General features: G+C 37.7%; 1 protein-coding gene across 6 annotated transcripts in view; it reads left to right on the top strand.

Moving 5' to 3' along the window:
- Nucleotides 1–13,729, top strand: part of akna (AT-hook transcription factor) — a 31,872-nt gene extending 18,143 nt beyond the window's left edge. For 5 of the 6 annotated variants that reach the window (XM_044095724.1, XM_044095721.1, XM_044095725.1 and 2 more), the window contains 18 exons: nucleotides 2,009–2,150; nucleotides 2,248–2,336; nucleotides 2,404–2,463; nucleotides 2,536–2,657; nucleotides 2,977–3,343; nucleotides 3,888–4,069; nucleotides 4,252–4,398; nucleotides 5,558–5,768; nucleotides 6,306–6,409; nucleotides 6,936–7,159; nucleotides 7,970–8,108; nucleotides 9,374–9,544; nucleotides 10,260–10,402; nucleotides 11,154–11,264; nucleotides 11,340–11,438; nucleotides 12,149–12,244; nucleotides 12,356–12,494; nucleotides 13,428–13,729. In XM_044095724.1, the coding sequence (XP_043951659.1) occupies nucleotides 2,009–2,150; nucleotides 2,248–2,336; nucleotides 2,404–2,463; nucleotides 2,536–2,657; nucleotides 2,977–3,343; nucleotides 3,888–4,069; nucleotides 4,252–4,398; nucleotides 5,558–5,768; nucleotides 6,306–6,409; nucleotides 6,936–7,159; nucleotides 7,970–8,108; nucleotides 9,374–9,544; nucleotides 10,260–10,402; nucleotides 11,154–11,264; nucleotides 11,340–11,438; nucleotides 12,149–12,244; nucleotides 12,356–12,494; nucleotides 13,428–13,680 (2,799 nt within the window). In that variant the 3' untranslated portion in view covers nucleotides 13,681–13,729. The remainder of the gene's footprint in view (nucleotides 1–2,008; nucleotides 2,151–2,247; nucleotides 2,337–2,403; nucleotides 2,464–2,535; nucleotides 2,658–2,976; nucleotides 3,344–3,887; nucleotides 4,070–4,251; nucleotides 4,399–5,557; nucleotides 5,769–6,305; nucleotides 6,410–6,935; nucleotides 7,160–7,969; nucleotides 8,109–9,373; nucleotides 9,545–10,259; nucleotides 10,403–11,153; nucleotides 11,265–11,339; nucleotides 11,439–12,148; nucleotides 12,245–12,355; nucleotides 12,495–13,427) is intronic. The other variant, XM_044095726.1, reaches the window with a different exon arrangement.
- Nucleotides 13,730–14,341: the final 612 nt, after the last annotated feature.

The raw sequence follows: 14,341 nt of genomic DNA, 5'->3' as shown, positions 1-14,341 counted from the left end.
GTATTTCTTCCTCAGTAGCTTCTAATAGTTTATCAGAGTGAATAAAATGTCTATTTTCACTGTCCACAATGTTCACGCAGTAATGACCTGAGCTAGTAAAGTCCAGTTTGATAGGCTGGTTGAACATCACTGCACTGTCTCTTTCCATATCCAAAACAGTCCCTGCCCTTTTTAACGAGGCTTTACTCAAAAGCAGCGGGATGTTAGCAGGTACTACTTCAGTTTCTATATTACACTTTGTGTTGCCAATTTTAGCAGGTATCTTTACCTTTTTAATGGAGTAGACGATTTTTCCATCTCCAAACTTGAAGGGCCTGTGACTTTGCGTTTCTGTCTCTTTCATAATCTTCACACTTTTCTTTTGTAGTACAGTACTGTAGTTGTCCAACCACTCTTGTCCACAAACTGTCCTAGTGCAAGCAGTGTCTATTATTGCCGAGCCAAAACATTCTGTCATGAATATTTCTGCATCTGTTGGTGATTCTTTGGTGTACAGAGTTAAGTTGCACTCTTCCACGTCTTTTGCATCTTCAGCAATTTTAACACTATCAGCTTTATGCGGACAGCTTTTAACCCAGTGAAAAGTACTTTGGCACACTGCACATTTTGACCGTCGTCCGTACTTATCCAGCGGGTTTGTACCAGGCTGCGGAGTTTTCTGATGGGGACTTTGCCCCCAGTACTTGCCTTTTTGCCGCCGTTGCAAACACGGACTCCTGGCTAATGCCTTCTGCTGCCGCACCTCTTTTCTCGCCAAATATTCTCTTCAAAGCGGACTTCATAGAAGCAAACGTTACATCTGAGCATGCCGTTAAAGCCAACTGTCTGTCCGTTATGTCCAAACACGCGGTGTCCAAAAGCTTAAAAGCCAAAACTGCGTCAGGTAGCTCCATGTTGTATTTTTTCATGCGCGAGTAACGCTGCTCAAAATCAATAATATAGTCCGCCATCGACATGTTAACTGCTTTTACAATTCGGTCAAAATCCGAGTACGCCTCATAGATCCTGTCCTTTTCTTCTTTTAAGAACAAGTCATCTAGTTTCGCGAACAATGTGGTCATTCCAGTGTCTTTATTGAGATCGTCTACCGGAATTTCCATCGCCGTGTCCCGCGCTCTTCCAGACAGTGCCAGGGCGACAGCAAGCGCTTGCTTTTTCTTCTCCAAATCTGTAACTCTCGTCCAAATGTTGACTTCATTATTCCAGCTTTCGTAAGGCTTTCGTTCTTCAAACGTAGGCGGAACTCTGTAGTTACTAACCATCCTCTGCTACCAATGTTAGTCAGTAAAAATAACTTGTTTCTTTGTAGCCATTTATTCCGCCAAGTACAACACACGAACAGACGACTCCAACTGAAGAAGAGTACAAAAGCATAAACATATATTCCTAGCACAACAGTGCCCCTAGCGGATGAACATGTAATACAAACAAAAACAAAAGAGTAACAGAGGTCTCTGACTGAAGACTGTTGTTTGACTGTGTTATGAGTGTCGTGTCATGCTAACAGCTCAACAATCTGGCAGCAGAGGCAACGTTCCACAGTAACCTGTCCTGGATGACTCCAGGCCCTGCTAATCCACCTCTTTTGCTTTTGCTGCTCCTCTGTAAATCCCTCTGGCTGTGTGGTTAGAAAGCCGGGGGAAGATTTGGGGTCATAGTTCAGGTATCAATTGAGCTTTTGAGATGCTAATAAGTTGTAAAAAAAAAAAAAAAACTCCTAAAGTTGACCTGAATTCAAAGTTCAAATAAGCTATAAAACTAGATGGCAGCTTCAGTGAAAAATATTAAGATTTTTCAAAATTCAATATTCGAAAAAACAAAAACTCGATTAATCAGTAAAAATTGATTAATCGCCCAATCCTACCTCATGGTCCTGCAGTTGGTGCAAACTTTACTCTTAACACTCAGTTTCTGGAGATAAAATGTGTAAATGAGCCAAATTGTGAAGTAGAATTAGACGTTTGGAAGCAGGTGATTTATAATTTTTCTGTTTGTTTTTCCTGTGCAGGTGAACCTGGACTCCGAACCTCCAATGGCCGGTCACGCCGTGCCTGCTGGGCTGAACCAGAAGGCTTTATACCCCTTCAAGATGGATTTATTTCCTTCTCACAGAGCTGGGACCTGCTCTCCTGGACGAGCTACTCGTCAGGGTAAGGCCGTCGTCTGCTGCCTTTTTCTAATCTGGTTCTTTTCTTACAAACGGAACTGAAGGAATGCGTTTCTGTAACCAGCCTGTTTGTTGAACAGAAAAGTTAGACGGCTCTTCTTTGCCATCCGACTTCGGACAACAACTCTCTAATATCCTCTTCACTCAGTCTGAGAAGTTCCTTCAGCAGGTAACAAAACAAAAACAAAGGTCTACCAACAGGACTTAAAAATGTTAATTTTGGATTTTTTTCCCAGGTGCAAACTTTTGAGGATCTCCTTAAGAAGGATAAACTCACATCCTTAGAAGAGTTAAAGGTGAGAGCAAACCGAGCTTTGATCAGTAATCTGTCTGGCTGCCGTTTTCCAAATTGAGCCGTTTCTCTCCAGCATGGCGTTTCTCAGCTCTACGAGGGGCTGAACTCTCTAGAAAGAGGATACCTTCTGGCTCGAGATGAGCACAAACTCCTGCAGCAGAGAGAACTGGTAACCCAAGATTTTGACCCTCAACGGTGAGCAGGAGAGCCACACAAAGGCTTAATAATCAATTATTCTGACAATTAATCAATTAATCGAATGAAAAAGATTTAACCATAAAATATTTAAGATGCAATTCAGCAAAACTTTGTAACTTTGTACAGTTATGGCTGAGTTACTGCTCCGAATATGTTGTCCGTTTATATCAGTTAATGATTAATCAATTACAAAATTAGTTGACGATTATTTCAATAATTGATTAATTGCGATTAATCGTTTCAGCCTTAAAACTGTTTTCCAGTTCCTTGGCATTCGGTGTGTTTCACAGAGTTTTTTTTTTTTGCTGTGTTTTAGGAAACTGGAGAGCCTGATTTTTCAGTGCGGGCTGCGGATGGAGGAGCTGAAAGAGCAGGTGGAGCAGATTCAGCAGGAGCAGCGTAAGCATCAGGAGCCGATTCAGCTGGAGTTGATTGAGCATCAGGAACCGACTCAGCAAGAGCAGCTTGAGCAGGAGAAGATTCAGCAGGAGAAGATTCAGCAGGAGAAGATTCAGCTGGAGAAGATTCAGCAGCCAGAGCCGATTCAGCAAGAGCAGATTGAGAGGAAGCGGATTCAGCAGGAGGTTCTGCAGCACAAAGCTGTTGCTTCTTGTCGTTCTTCACCTCTTCTAACCTCCTCATCTGATCTGTCTGAAGGAGAAATAACCCAGACTCAATCACAGGTTCCAACATTTTCTTCTTTCTGTCTGTTACTGAAACTTTGCTCTTTCAGTAACATTTTTGTGAGTCAGCAGTTAACGATTAATTGATTACTAAATTAGTTGATGATTATTTCAACAATCGATTAATCGTGATTAAACTCATTAATTGTTTCAGCCCTAAACCAGAATTAAACAGTTTTGTGTGTTAACTCAAACTATAATCACGGTTTCTAAGCAATTTTAAGAATACTTTTCAAATGTGCACTATTGTGTTTTTCCCCACACATTGATATGAATAATCAAAATTAATCTTGGTAATCCTGATTATATTTAGCGTAATAATTTTCCCAGAGGTTTAAGCTACTTTAGTATTTTGTGTTAATAAAGGAGTATGGAGGCTAAATCCAGAAGAAAGTCTGAAATTTCTACATGAAAACCATAAATTGTTTTATGTTATGTATAATTCTGACCATGGTTTTTTAATTAAATAAAAATGTTTAAAATAAATGTCATTAAAAAGTGAAGGCGTTCATGTGTTTGATAAACGGCGTTCCTCTCCTTTCAGAGTGCATCTGAACCTTCCCAGACTGATTCTGGTTCTGTAACAGAGCTGGAGATAAAATCTGCTTGTAAGAAGTGTGAGGAAGAGGACGATGTGGCTGAAGAAGATCTCATGTCTCACTACTTAAGATCTTTGACTAGAAGGAGCAAACGTGTTGAGTTTGAACAAGCTGATTCTCTGGATTAGTAAGTGGAGTTTTGCTGATTTAAGCGTCTTGTTTTGTTTCTGAACATTCCCAGAAAATCAAAATGACCAGATCTGATGATCGGTAGCCATTTTGGATGTAAATGGAGAATTAAAAAGAATCCTTTTTCCACTCCTTCAGCATGTTTACGTTGTTGTTTTTATTTATTTTTCCTGTGATTAGCTGCCAAACACGGAAGGAGTGTTTAATAGTTCCCAAAGCTCCGTCCTCCCTTCCTTCAAAGGCGGCTCTAAAATACGGAGGAGAGAAAGAAGAGCAGAAAGGTTGGAGAAATGGAAACGACGAAGTCCAGGAAACTTTTGCACAGAGGTGAGTCGAGGTTAAACCACGACTGACTGTTCTGCTGATTCTGAGCTGATGTCAAATCTGAAGGGGACCTATTATGCAAAATTCACATTTTTTATGTTTTTATTTTTCCATTTGGGTCTCAACTGCTTCTGAAAACCAAAAACCAAAGTTTTTATGTATCTGGAGAGCGAGGCGTTTCAAAACCTCCTGATTGCCAAGGCACTCAGTCGTTGCCTAGCAACCCAAGCAGAGCTCTGGCATGTCTGGTCTGCTGGTTTTACGATGGTTGTACAATGGCTGCTGGAAAAGACAAGTGTTTTGTCTTTTCAATCAGAACCCATCCAATCACTGAACAGATGCTTAGGACAGATAAATGTGTGGAGGTGCCAAAACTTTCTCCAACTGAACCGAAACAACCTTCCAGACCTCTCAGGTCTTCTGGTTCTGGTTCTGGTTCTGGGGATGCCGAGCAGACCAGAACCAGAACCAAACGAGGAGAAGCAGCATTTAGCATCTATGCACCACAAATCTGGAGCAAACTTCCAGAAAACTGTAAAACAGCTGAAACACTGACTTCCTTTAAATCTCAACTAAAAACCCACTTATTTAGAGTTGTATTGGAATCGTAATCAATTACAAATTTATTGATGGAACTTGACTTAATGTCGTGTTTTGATTGTTGATTCTATGTTGCATGACTTTGTGTTTTTGTGTTTTTATGATGTAAAGCACTTTGAAATGCCTTCCTGCTGAAATGTGCTATACAAATAAAATTTGATTGATTGATTGTTGTCTCAACATCCAGAAGCGACTTGCTGCATTCTTGTTGGTTGTGCAGGAGGCTCCACTTCTGCTTTTCAAAGATGTGCAATTGTATAAATACAAATTTTACAAATTTTATAAATACAAATCATTTTCACCTGTGACTGTAAATGTTGAGTTGGGGGGGCGGGGCCAGCAGCAGCTTACCTGGATTTAAAGTGACAGAGACTCTAAAACACCTAAAATCTCATCAATACAAATGATTTTGGTCAAAAAATGTAATGAACATATTTTGTATCATAACTTGTTATAGGGCAGATAATAAGTTGAAAGGGTGTGAATATTTTTGAAAAGCATTTTTAACATTTTTATTTTAGAGGTTTAGATAATTTTACTCACTAACCTGTTTCTGTAACAGAAAAGTGGAATCGGACTTCGTCTCTCTGCGGCGCACTAAGGGCAGCCTTCCCTCATGCAGCCCCCCCTCCACGCCGCCTGCTGCTTCGGCCCGCAACAAGAAACGTTTGGAGCGGAGCAGCAGCCTGAGCAGCGCCTGCAGCCTGGCAGACGGAGCGCCAGAATGGAGGAGCTGCAAGGTCCAGACAGGAAGCAGGAGGGTCCTGTCTCAGGTCAGCGCCGACTGGTGACCTTCCTGTTACCAGCAGATCTACAATCAGTTTAATCTGCTCCATCAAACAAACACTTATCCATTCATACAACAGCAGATGTTCATGATCATTTAAATGATCTGGATTTTAATATTTACTAAAACAATCCAGGCTAAAGATTGAGAACCACGAAATCACATGATGTGTAAAACATGCTGTTGGATCTATCAGTAGCTTAGTGATATAAACATTTTTAATCAGTTTGAAAACTTAGTTTTACTCATTGGCCATCAACCCAACTGAGATTTGATTTTATTTAATTTTTATTGGTATTGATTTTATCTGTCTGTCATTTTATTTTTCTCCATCTTATTAATTTATTACTGATGTTCAGCACTTTGTTTCAGCTCTGGCTCAAGTTAAAGCACTTTATAAATATACAAGTTGATAAGAATCTGATCAAAAATAAATAAATGAAATGTAACTGAGTAAATGTAACTAGTTACTACCCAGCTCTGTCATGTCAACAGAAATGTTTTCTCTGTTTTCCTTGCTCAGGATCGAATCTCCCCAGAGACAGACAGCGGGTTCATGGGCTCCGAGAGCAGCCATCAGATTCCTGGTGCTGTTTCACTCCGCTACCACCAGGTGGCGACAGAGAGGTGGGACCCCCCTGATCCACTTTTCCACTTCTGATACCGATATTTGATTTGGGGTTTAGTATCGGCCGATACCGATCCAATACAGAAAACGTTTGTCTCTTTAAAAAATAGACATGAATGTACTGAATTAGAAATTAATTTTATAACTTAAATACACAAAACAAATTCACAAGTTTGGAAAACGTTATATAAATATCAGCCGATGTAAAGTAGATACTAAAGATACTAAAACAATAATTTGGTCAAACATGTAAAAATAAACTGTCAAACACTTTTTTCAGAAAGTGTAGTTGGGAATCATAAATATAATTTAAATTAAGTATGTCACAAAGCATAGGGATGGACTGAATAGATCTGCCTTTATAGATCAGAAACATTGTCACTGATACTTGATCTAGATTTTTTTCATTATCTATCAGGACCAATACAGATATTAATTTCAGATCGGTGGATCTCATTCATTCTGTTTCTGTTTCTCCTGGACGTTTGTTTCTGTTTGTTTGAATCTGTTAATTTGTTTCTGCAGCGTGTCGTCACCTCAGGACAGAAGCCCAAACAGGCCCCTGTCTGCCTGCCAGCTGGATGCGGGGCCCGGAGACGGCACCGAGCTGGGGCCCCGTCAGAGGAGGAGGAGCAGGCAGAGGAGGCGCACCTTCTCCCCCCAGAGCTTCATCAGCCAGAGGAAAAAGGACAGAGCCGACTCCAGGCCCTCTGACCTCTGGATGCTCTTTTACTCGAGCACAAGCAACGGTAAAAATCTGCTCAAAGTGAACTCAACAGGTTTTTATCCCGGAGTATCGTTTGGTAGAGCATAACTCAGAGTATTGAGAAAATGTACACATTTTTCTAGAATATTCTAAAGAACAGCATTACTGCCTGACATGTTTACAAAGCAACCAATCCAGGAGCTCCTTGGAGCTGATTGGATGAAAATAAAGAAGGCCGTGTGTGACTATATTTGGTGTTTGGACTATTAAAATAGGAAATAGTAAGCAATTTTAGAGAATGAAGCATTTGCAGATTTTAGCATACCAACGATCCAGTACAGCTATAATTATTTTTCATTTTACGCTACATTTTATAAACATATTGACCCAGAAATAAACAAAACTCAAATTAAATGTAAAAAATACGCTACTTATTACAATAAAAACCAAAATGTGAACATTTTTTAGCATGAAAAAGTAACAGTTATCTGTGAATGTGGATCAAAATCAGACTTTATCTCCCAGACTTATATATTCACATTAGTTACTGAATAACTAGCTTTCATACTGCACTTAACCCAAATGTTTATTCATTTTTATATTTAAGTAAATGTGTTTGAGTTTGGTAAATAAATTTAAAGTCTTAAATGTATTTATTGAACTTCATCTGGCCTTAACACATGCTGACAAAATTATGTAAACGGATTAAAGTGACAAACTTGTGTCATGATATTTTGGCTAACTTAAAAAAACTCAAATAAAACCAAATATTTTTAAAAGTCTAAAAACAGACGTAGTGACCATCTCCAGTATTTTCCAGCTGTGTTCAGTCATTTCTGTTTCTCTCTCTCAGCTCACTCGGCCTCTGAAGAGCAGCAGAGCGTCTGCTCCACCGTCGGCTCTCTCTCCAGCTCCCCGCTGGACGCCCTCCATCGCCATGGCGACCCCCCCAGAGCCCGGAGCTCCAGCCAGGGGGAGGGGGAGAGCCCCATGTGAGTGTGTGGAACTGCAGTTGCCACGGCGACGGCCGAGCAAACAGGGCCGACTCCACTCTGTTCAGGTCGCCCTAAAGGAGCTCTGGTTGTTATAATCTAACAGATTTTTAGCTAAACGAGTCGCAGAAACATTTATTTTCCCTTTGGGGAAATTAAATGCAATGTTTTTGAGCTGAGTTGAGTTGATTCCAGTAACAGTTTGTTTGGTAACAAAGTGAATGAAAGCCTAAATTTGGGAGGGAAAAAAAACATTATTTACATTTGAAACCATATGTTTACATACCCCTAATAAAATGACAGACATATTTTTTTCTTCGCTCTCTGAAGTTTAAATCCGACTAAACTTTTCTTACTTTAGGTCAAAGTCACCAAAACTATTTATAATTGCTAAACTTAGCGAGAAAATTTTTCAGATTATTTTGAAATTGGTTCTTTTTTCTTTGTTAAATTCGTTTGTTTTGTATTATTTTAGTTTACCTTGTCATTGTTAATAACAGTAATAAATAGTCATATAATTGTGAATTGAAACTGTTTTTGTAAGTCAGTTTGTGTTGTTTTTATCTAAAGTGATGAAAACTTACTTTGAAAATACTTTTATTGTCTGAAAAGTAAAATAATTCCTGCTCATAGCTCACCATGAATAACAATAATAGATTTTATTTAGGTAAACTGAGCCACTGTGGATAAAAAACTGGTAATATTACTTAGATGGTTTAAAAACATTCTAGCGTTCCTGTTCCTACAAAGATCATGTGGAAAAACACTGAAAACTTTTAGGTGGATATTTAAAGTAATTTAAAATAACGTGTGGTTTATTTAGGTAAAAATAAAGCATATTTAGACAAGAAAACAAAATCAGTTTTATTGTCTTATGTAATTTCTCCAAACTGAATTCTTGGTTTTCATTGACTGTAAACATAAACGTTGAAATTTTCAGAAATAAAACTTAGTAAATTTATCACTCTGTATTTAAATCAAAGTGCTGGAATAAATATTCCTGCTTATGGAGATGTTCTGTTTAATCCTATTTAATTTTCTGTATTTTATTGCAGAATCTGCTGCTTTTCAGTGAGATTACTAATAGGAGGTACAACCTGTTGTTCACTGCATGGTGTGGTGCTGCATGTTTGTGGGATTTAACTGGCAATATTCCCAGTAAAGCAGCTTTTCTTACTGGTTTGCTGTGTAAAACTAAACCCAGGCTTCCAGGTAAACATGCATCTTTTGATCCTGAGTCACCCGCCTGTTTTTCTGCTCTGCAGTGACGCGTTCCTGACGCTGCAAGCCGAAGTTAACCAACTGAAGGAGAAACTGGAAATTTCTCGGAGGAACGAGGAACCGCTGAGCTCGACGAAAATCGAGAAGCCGCTGGGCGCTGCGACGATTTCGGCTCAGAGGAACTTCTGCCGCCGCTCCTCCCTGTCTCCCATCAGGTCAGGTTTCATCCTGCAGCTGCAGCGCCTCAACTTGGTCCCAAGTCTGCACACCCCTCACTGAAACCATAACGGAGAACACACTGCAAAAACACAACATGTTACCAAGCAGTTCTGATCTACTTTCTACTGAAAATACCTTACAACACTTGAAATAAGACAAAAATAACTTTTCAGCAAGAAATATAAGCTTGTTTTAAGTCAATAATTCCTTAATATTGATGAAAAACTGTAGATTATTTCACTGGGTGGGCAATATTGCAAAATACTAGATCACGATATATTTTTGAAATATCTCGATAACAATATCACAGACGATATTCCACATTTTCTGCTTCGTTTTTTGTGGAGGATTTATTTTCTGACTATATTTATTTGTATAAATATATTTACTTTTTATAATTTTTATCATATTATTTATTTTTTGCTTTTCTTCATACAGTCACTACATAAAAAATATTCATATGTACAGGTGCTGGTCATAAAATTAGAATATTGTGAAAAAGGTTGATTTATGTCAGTAAATCCAAAATTTGTTCATTTTAATTAAATCAAAATTTAGTTTATTATCGAGCAGCTAAAATAAAATAAGACGCTTAAACTTTTCAGCTTAACGGAGAGACGTTTGGACTCCTCTAGTTCAAACTCCCTCTGAGTGAAACAAGAACTAAAAACATGTTTCAGTTTTTAATTTAATTCCTCGTCTGTTTTTCAGATCCGTGGAGCTCTGCAGTGACGTCGGTCTGGAGAGGAGATTAGTTCAGACCTACGATGACATCGAACCGGAGACGTTCGTCTCTCACCAAACCAGAGAGACGAGAGGCACTGCTGCGCCAAAACAACAACAGAATCACTTCTGTGAGTTTACCAATACTTTAACTAGACCCCTGCAGGCTGTTTAATCAGCTGCAGTATTTTTAAGGTTCCTGGAGTTCTTGAATTTCATTTGGGTGTTTCCAAAGTTTGGAAATATTTGCTTTCTGTCCTTGAAAAGTGATTAATGTTTAAACTGCACCGTCTAAATATTAGTTAAATTTAACTCTTAATTAAAATCCTAAATTTGGCAAATGTTATTTACAGTTGGAATCAAATGCTTAAAGAAAATAAAAAGACAGACTTAAATAATTTATTTTGTTAAAAAAATTATTTATGTTTGTCAAACACCAGAAAACTTTTAAGAGAACATTTTTAAAACTTTAAGAGAACATTTTTTTTAGAGATTTCTTTTGTAATTTTGTTGCACCAGTCAGTATGTAGAGGCTGAGTAAGAAATACAATTTTAGTTTACAAGAATACAATCACAAATTATCATTAATAACAGTAATAAATTATATCACATAACAGTGAATCAGATCTTTAGTTCACCTGTATTGTTTTTATCTCCAATCTGGAAAAGTTTGAAAAGTTACCTTGAAAATCCTTACAAACTTCTTGAATTTTTCTGTTAGGAAATTGGACGAACCCTGAATATATAGAAACAGGAATAATCACGACTCATTCTGGGTTTTATAAAAATTGGTGCAACAAACCAATAATCCTTTTTTCTCTGTTTTTTTTCTCCGCTCAATAACAGGAAGTTGTTTATTGTATCTCGTTTTGTCTTTTCCAGTCCGGGGATCAGAACCGGAGCAGCTTCAGTCTCAGGTTTCCAGATTTACCCAAACTTTTCTGGCGCCACATAACGTCTCCTCTGACATTCGCAGCAGGAACACTCAGACGTGTACGGACTTATCTCACATTCTGCTGCTGATTTAAATAAATAAAACGTGTTTTTACTCAGGGTTTGTTTCTGCAGGGATGTCCTCCACTCCGGAAGCCGCAGACAAACCTGACAGCAAAGATCCGAGTCGTCTTTGTCCTCAGTGTTCGTCCATCCTCAGACAACCTGCTGAACGTAAATCACAAACTCCGCCCACATCAAGACGACTCAGGCGGATCTGCTCACGATTTCAGTCATTTGGGTTGTTCTGAAAACTCACTCAACTCCAAAAAATATACAAAACCAGCCGAAGTCCCAAGCCCTGATAAAACAAGAGAGTATCAGGGGGAAGGTGTAGATTTCTGCCAAAATATGCAGAAATTTTCTAGCAAAAAGAGAAGTTTGAAACAGTGAAAATTTGCTAGAAAGAAATCTGAATTTTTTTTAGATTAAGCTCAGAAATTTTCTGGCAAAACCATGGAAATTTTAGAGCTTTGAAAAGTTTAATATTTGTTAGGAAGAACTCAGAAAATTTTAGATTAGTTTTAGAAATTTTCTAGAAAAACTTTGAAATGATAAAAATTTGCCAGAGAAAAATTCTGAGCTTCTCAGATTAATCTGAGAAATTCTCAAGCAGAAACATGCAGATTTCTGGAGTTTGAACAGTAGAAAATGTGCAAGAAAAAAAAAAGTTTTTCTAGGAAAAACTTGGTCATTTTGGAGTTTGAAAAAGTATTTTTAGAAAAAGTATTTTTAGAAAAAGTGTTTTTCTTAATGTGCTTGTTTCCATGTGTACAAGGCCTTGATCTACTGCCTCTGAGTTTTATTTAAACATTTTTAACACCTGCATAATTCTGCATGACTTCTGCATAATTGATGAATCTTTGTTTGATATGTGCTGGTAGGTCCACCAGGTGGCAGCAGAGAGCCGTCGGACCCTCCGTGTTGGTGCCTCTGTCCCATCTGTGGACTTCTCAAAATACACAAATGCACAGATTCAGGTGATATAAGGAGAAAATAATCAATTATTAGTGGTTAAAAAACAATAACAAAGTAATTATGAAATCAAAAAAAAGCTGACTAACTTGGATATGAAACTGTTTTATTCACAGATTGTTACAGATATTTTCCCTCCATCCACGTAAACAACCAGCCAAGTTTCTCAGACAGAGTTTCCACCAGGAGGTTCAGCACCGCCGCAGTTTCTCCTTCACCCCTGAATCACGTTTCTTTGTACTCGCAACAGCTGCTGTAAGCAGAAACACACAAAAACTGTAACGAACCGAAGGGAAATACATGAGAAAACCATCAACAACGTAGAAACTGTCAGTCTTTTTATGTTCATTTACGATGATTTACACAATTTAACACAAAAATCTGACCATTTTATTCATTTTTATACAGTTGAAATTGTTTAGTTTATTATTGAGCAGGTAAAATTAAAAAGGCGTGTGTAAGATTTAAAAAAATTAATTTTTGTGATCTTAAGGTTTTTACAACTTAATGGAGAGAAGTTTAAAGTTTGAAGAGTTGAAAATATGTTAGCAAAATAATCAGAAATATTAAGATTAATTTAATCTTTGAAATTTTAGGGTCTGAAAGGTAAAAATTTGCTAGGAAAAAATCTGAAATTCCGAGAATTTTCAAGAAAAAACATTGAAATTTCTGATTTAGGATTTGATCCTCCCAGGTGATCTTCTCCTCCAGCCAGCAGAGGGCGCCCACACACACTTTTAATATTTGTAGTGCAACAGAAAACATCAGCAGCCTGTTCCTGTTTTTTATATTTTATAAATATGTCCAAGTTTAATAAACACTATTTATTATTATTTATTATTAATAAACAGAAATAATTATTTTTGTTTATTTCATTATTCAGAAAAATAAACATCAGCTTGTTCATGTTTTTAATTCAGTTGACATAAAAGAAATGTAATATAATCATGTGCTTTGTTTTCTAACAGTATTATAAAAATGTTTTTCCAGTCGGCCATCTTGATACAAGATAAAACTGGGATTTTAAAGAAAATGGCCGCTTATCAATTAATCAACACTCTGATACAAATTGATTTTGATGTGAATTTTTATTTAATTGTGTTAAATATAAATTTATTTAGCTCAAGTTGAACAGAAATACTCAGTTTTTTTATTATCAAGCCTGATATTTTCCTCCTTTTTCCCCAGGCGGCCCTCCAAACCTCGGTATTCCTCTGCTGACATGTCGCCGGGCCGCGCCTCAGGACTCTGGCGTCCCAGAGAGAGGAAGAGCCGGCGCAGACGGTCGCAATTGGTGGAGAGTCAGGCGTCGCTGGACGGCTCTCTGGAGCGCGCCATCCGCGCGGCGCGGCGCATGAAGCACACGTCCAGACACATGGCGCGCTCGCTGGCGTCGGGCCTCGTCTACCAAAAGCTGCTCACGCAGTCCTGCTACTACTAGAGGCCAGGGGACAGCAGCGCTACCAAAGTGAATAAAAACAGTAACTTTTCCACTTTGTTACTTTTCTTTGGTTTTACTCTCAGGAGAAACTTTTCTATTCGGGTTTTGAAGCTGAATTTTATTGTTGCTTTTCCTGCATTTCGGTTATAAATGTGTGAAAATTTTGTCTGTCAAAAAAACGCAATTTTGTAATTGTTGTTTCCACTTCCTGTTGTCGTCTTCTTTGTCGTCACCAGCAGTGGTAACATCCTGTTGTTGGTCGCCTGCAAAACAAAGTTGTTGTTTTTTTTGTCTTGTTTTGTTTTTTGCATTCCAGTTTTGATGAAGTTAAAAAAAGTCTCATCCCAGTACAAAAACCTTTTTAGCTAATTTTTTTAAAGTTTTTTTTCCCCATCAGGCAAATTTATTTTAGTAATTCCAATATGCGTAATTTTCTGGTCAATGGAAAAATAAATTAGTTTTATATGTATATTAGATAATGATCTGACATACACTAAAATAACTCATATTTAATAAATACTGTAGATCATATTGATTTAATTACTTCACAGAACATTACATGTTGTAAATGTTTTTGTAACTCACTTTTCTATATATTTATAAATATGTAAACTAACTTCTCCATTATTTTTCTTTATGTAGAAAAATGTTTTTTATTCTG

The sequence above is a fragment of the Gambusia affinis genome, linkage group LG17 (genome assembly GCF_019740435.1).
Source record: "Gambusia affinis linkage group LG17, SWU_Gaff_1.0, whole genome shotgun sequence".
NCBI lineage: Eukaryota > Metazoa > Chordata > Actinopteri > Cyprinodontiformes > Poeciliidae > Gambusia > Gambusia affinis.
The sequence above is the reverse complement of the archived record's forward strand: the minus strand, read 5'-3'. Positions and strand labels throughout refer to the sequence as shown.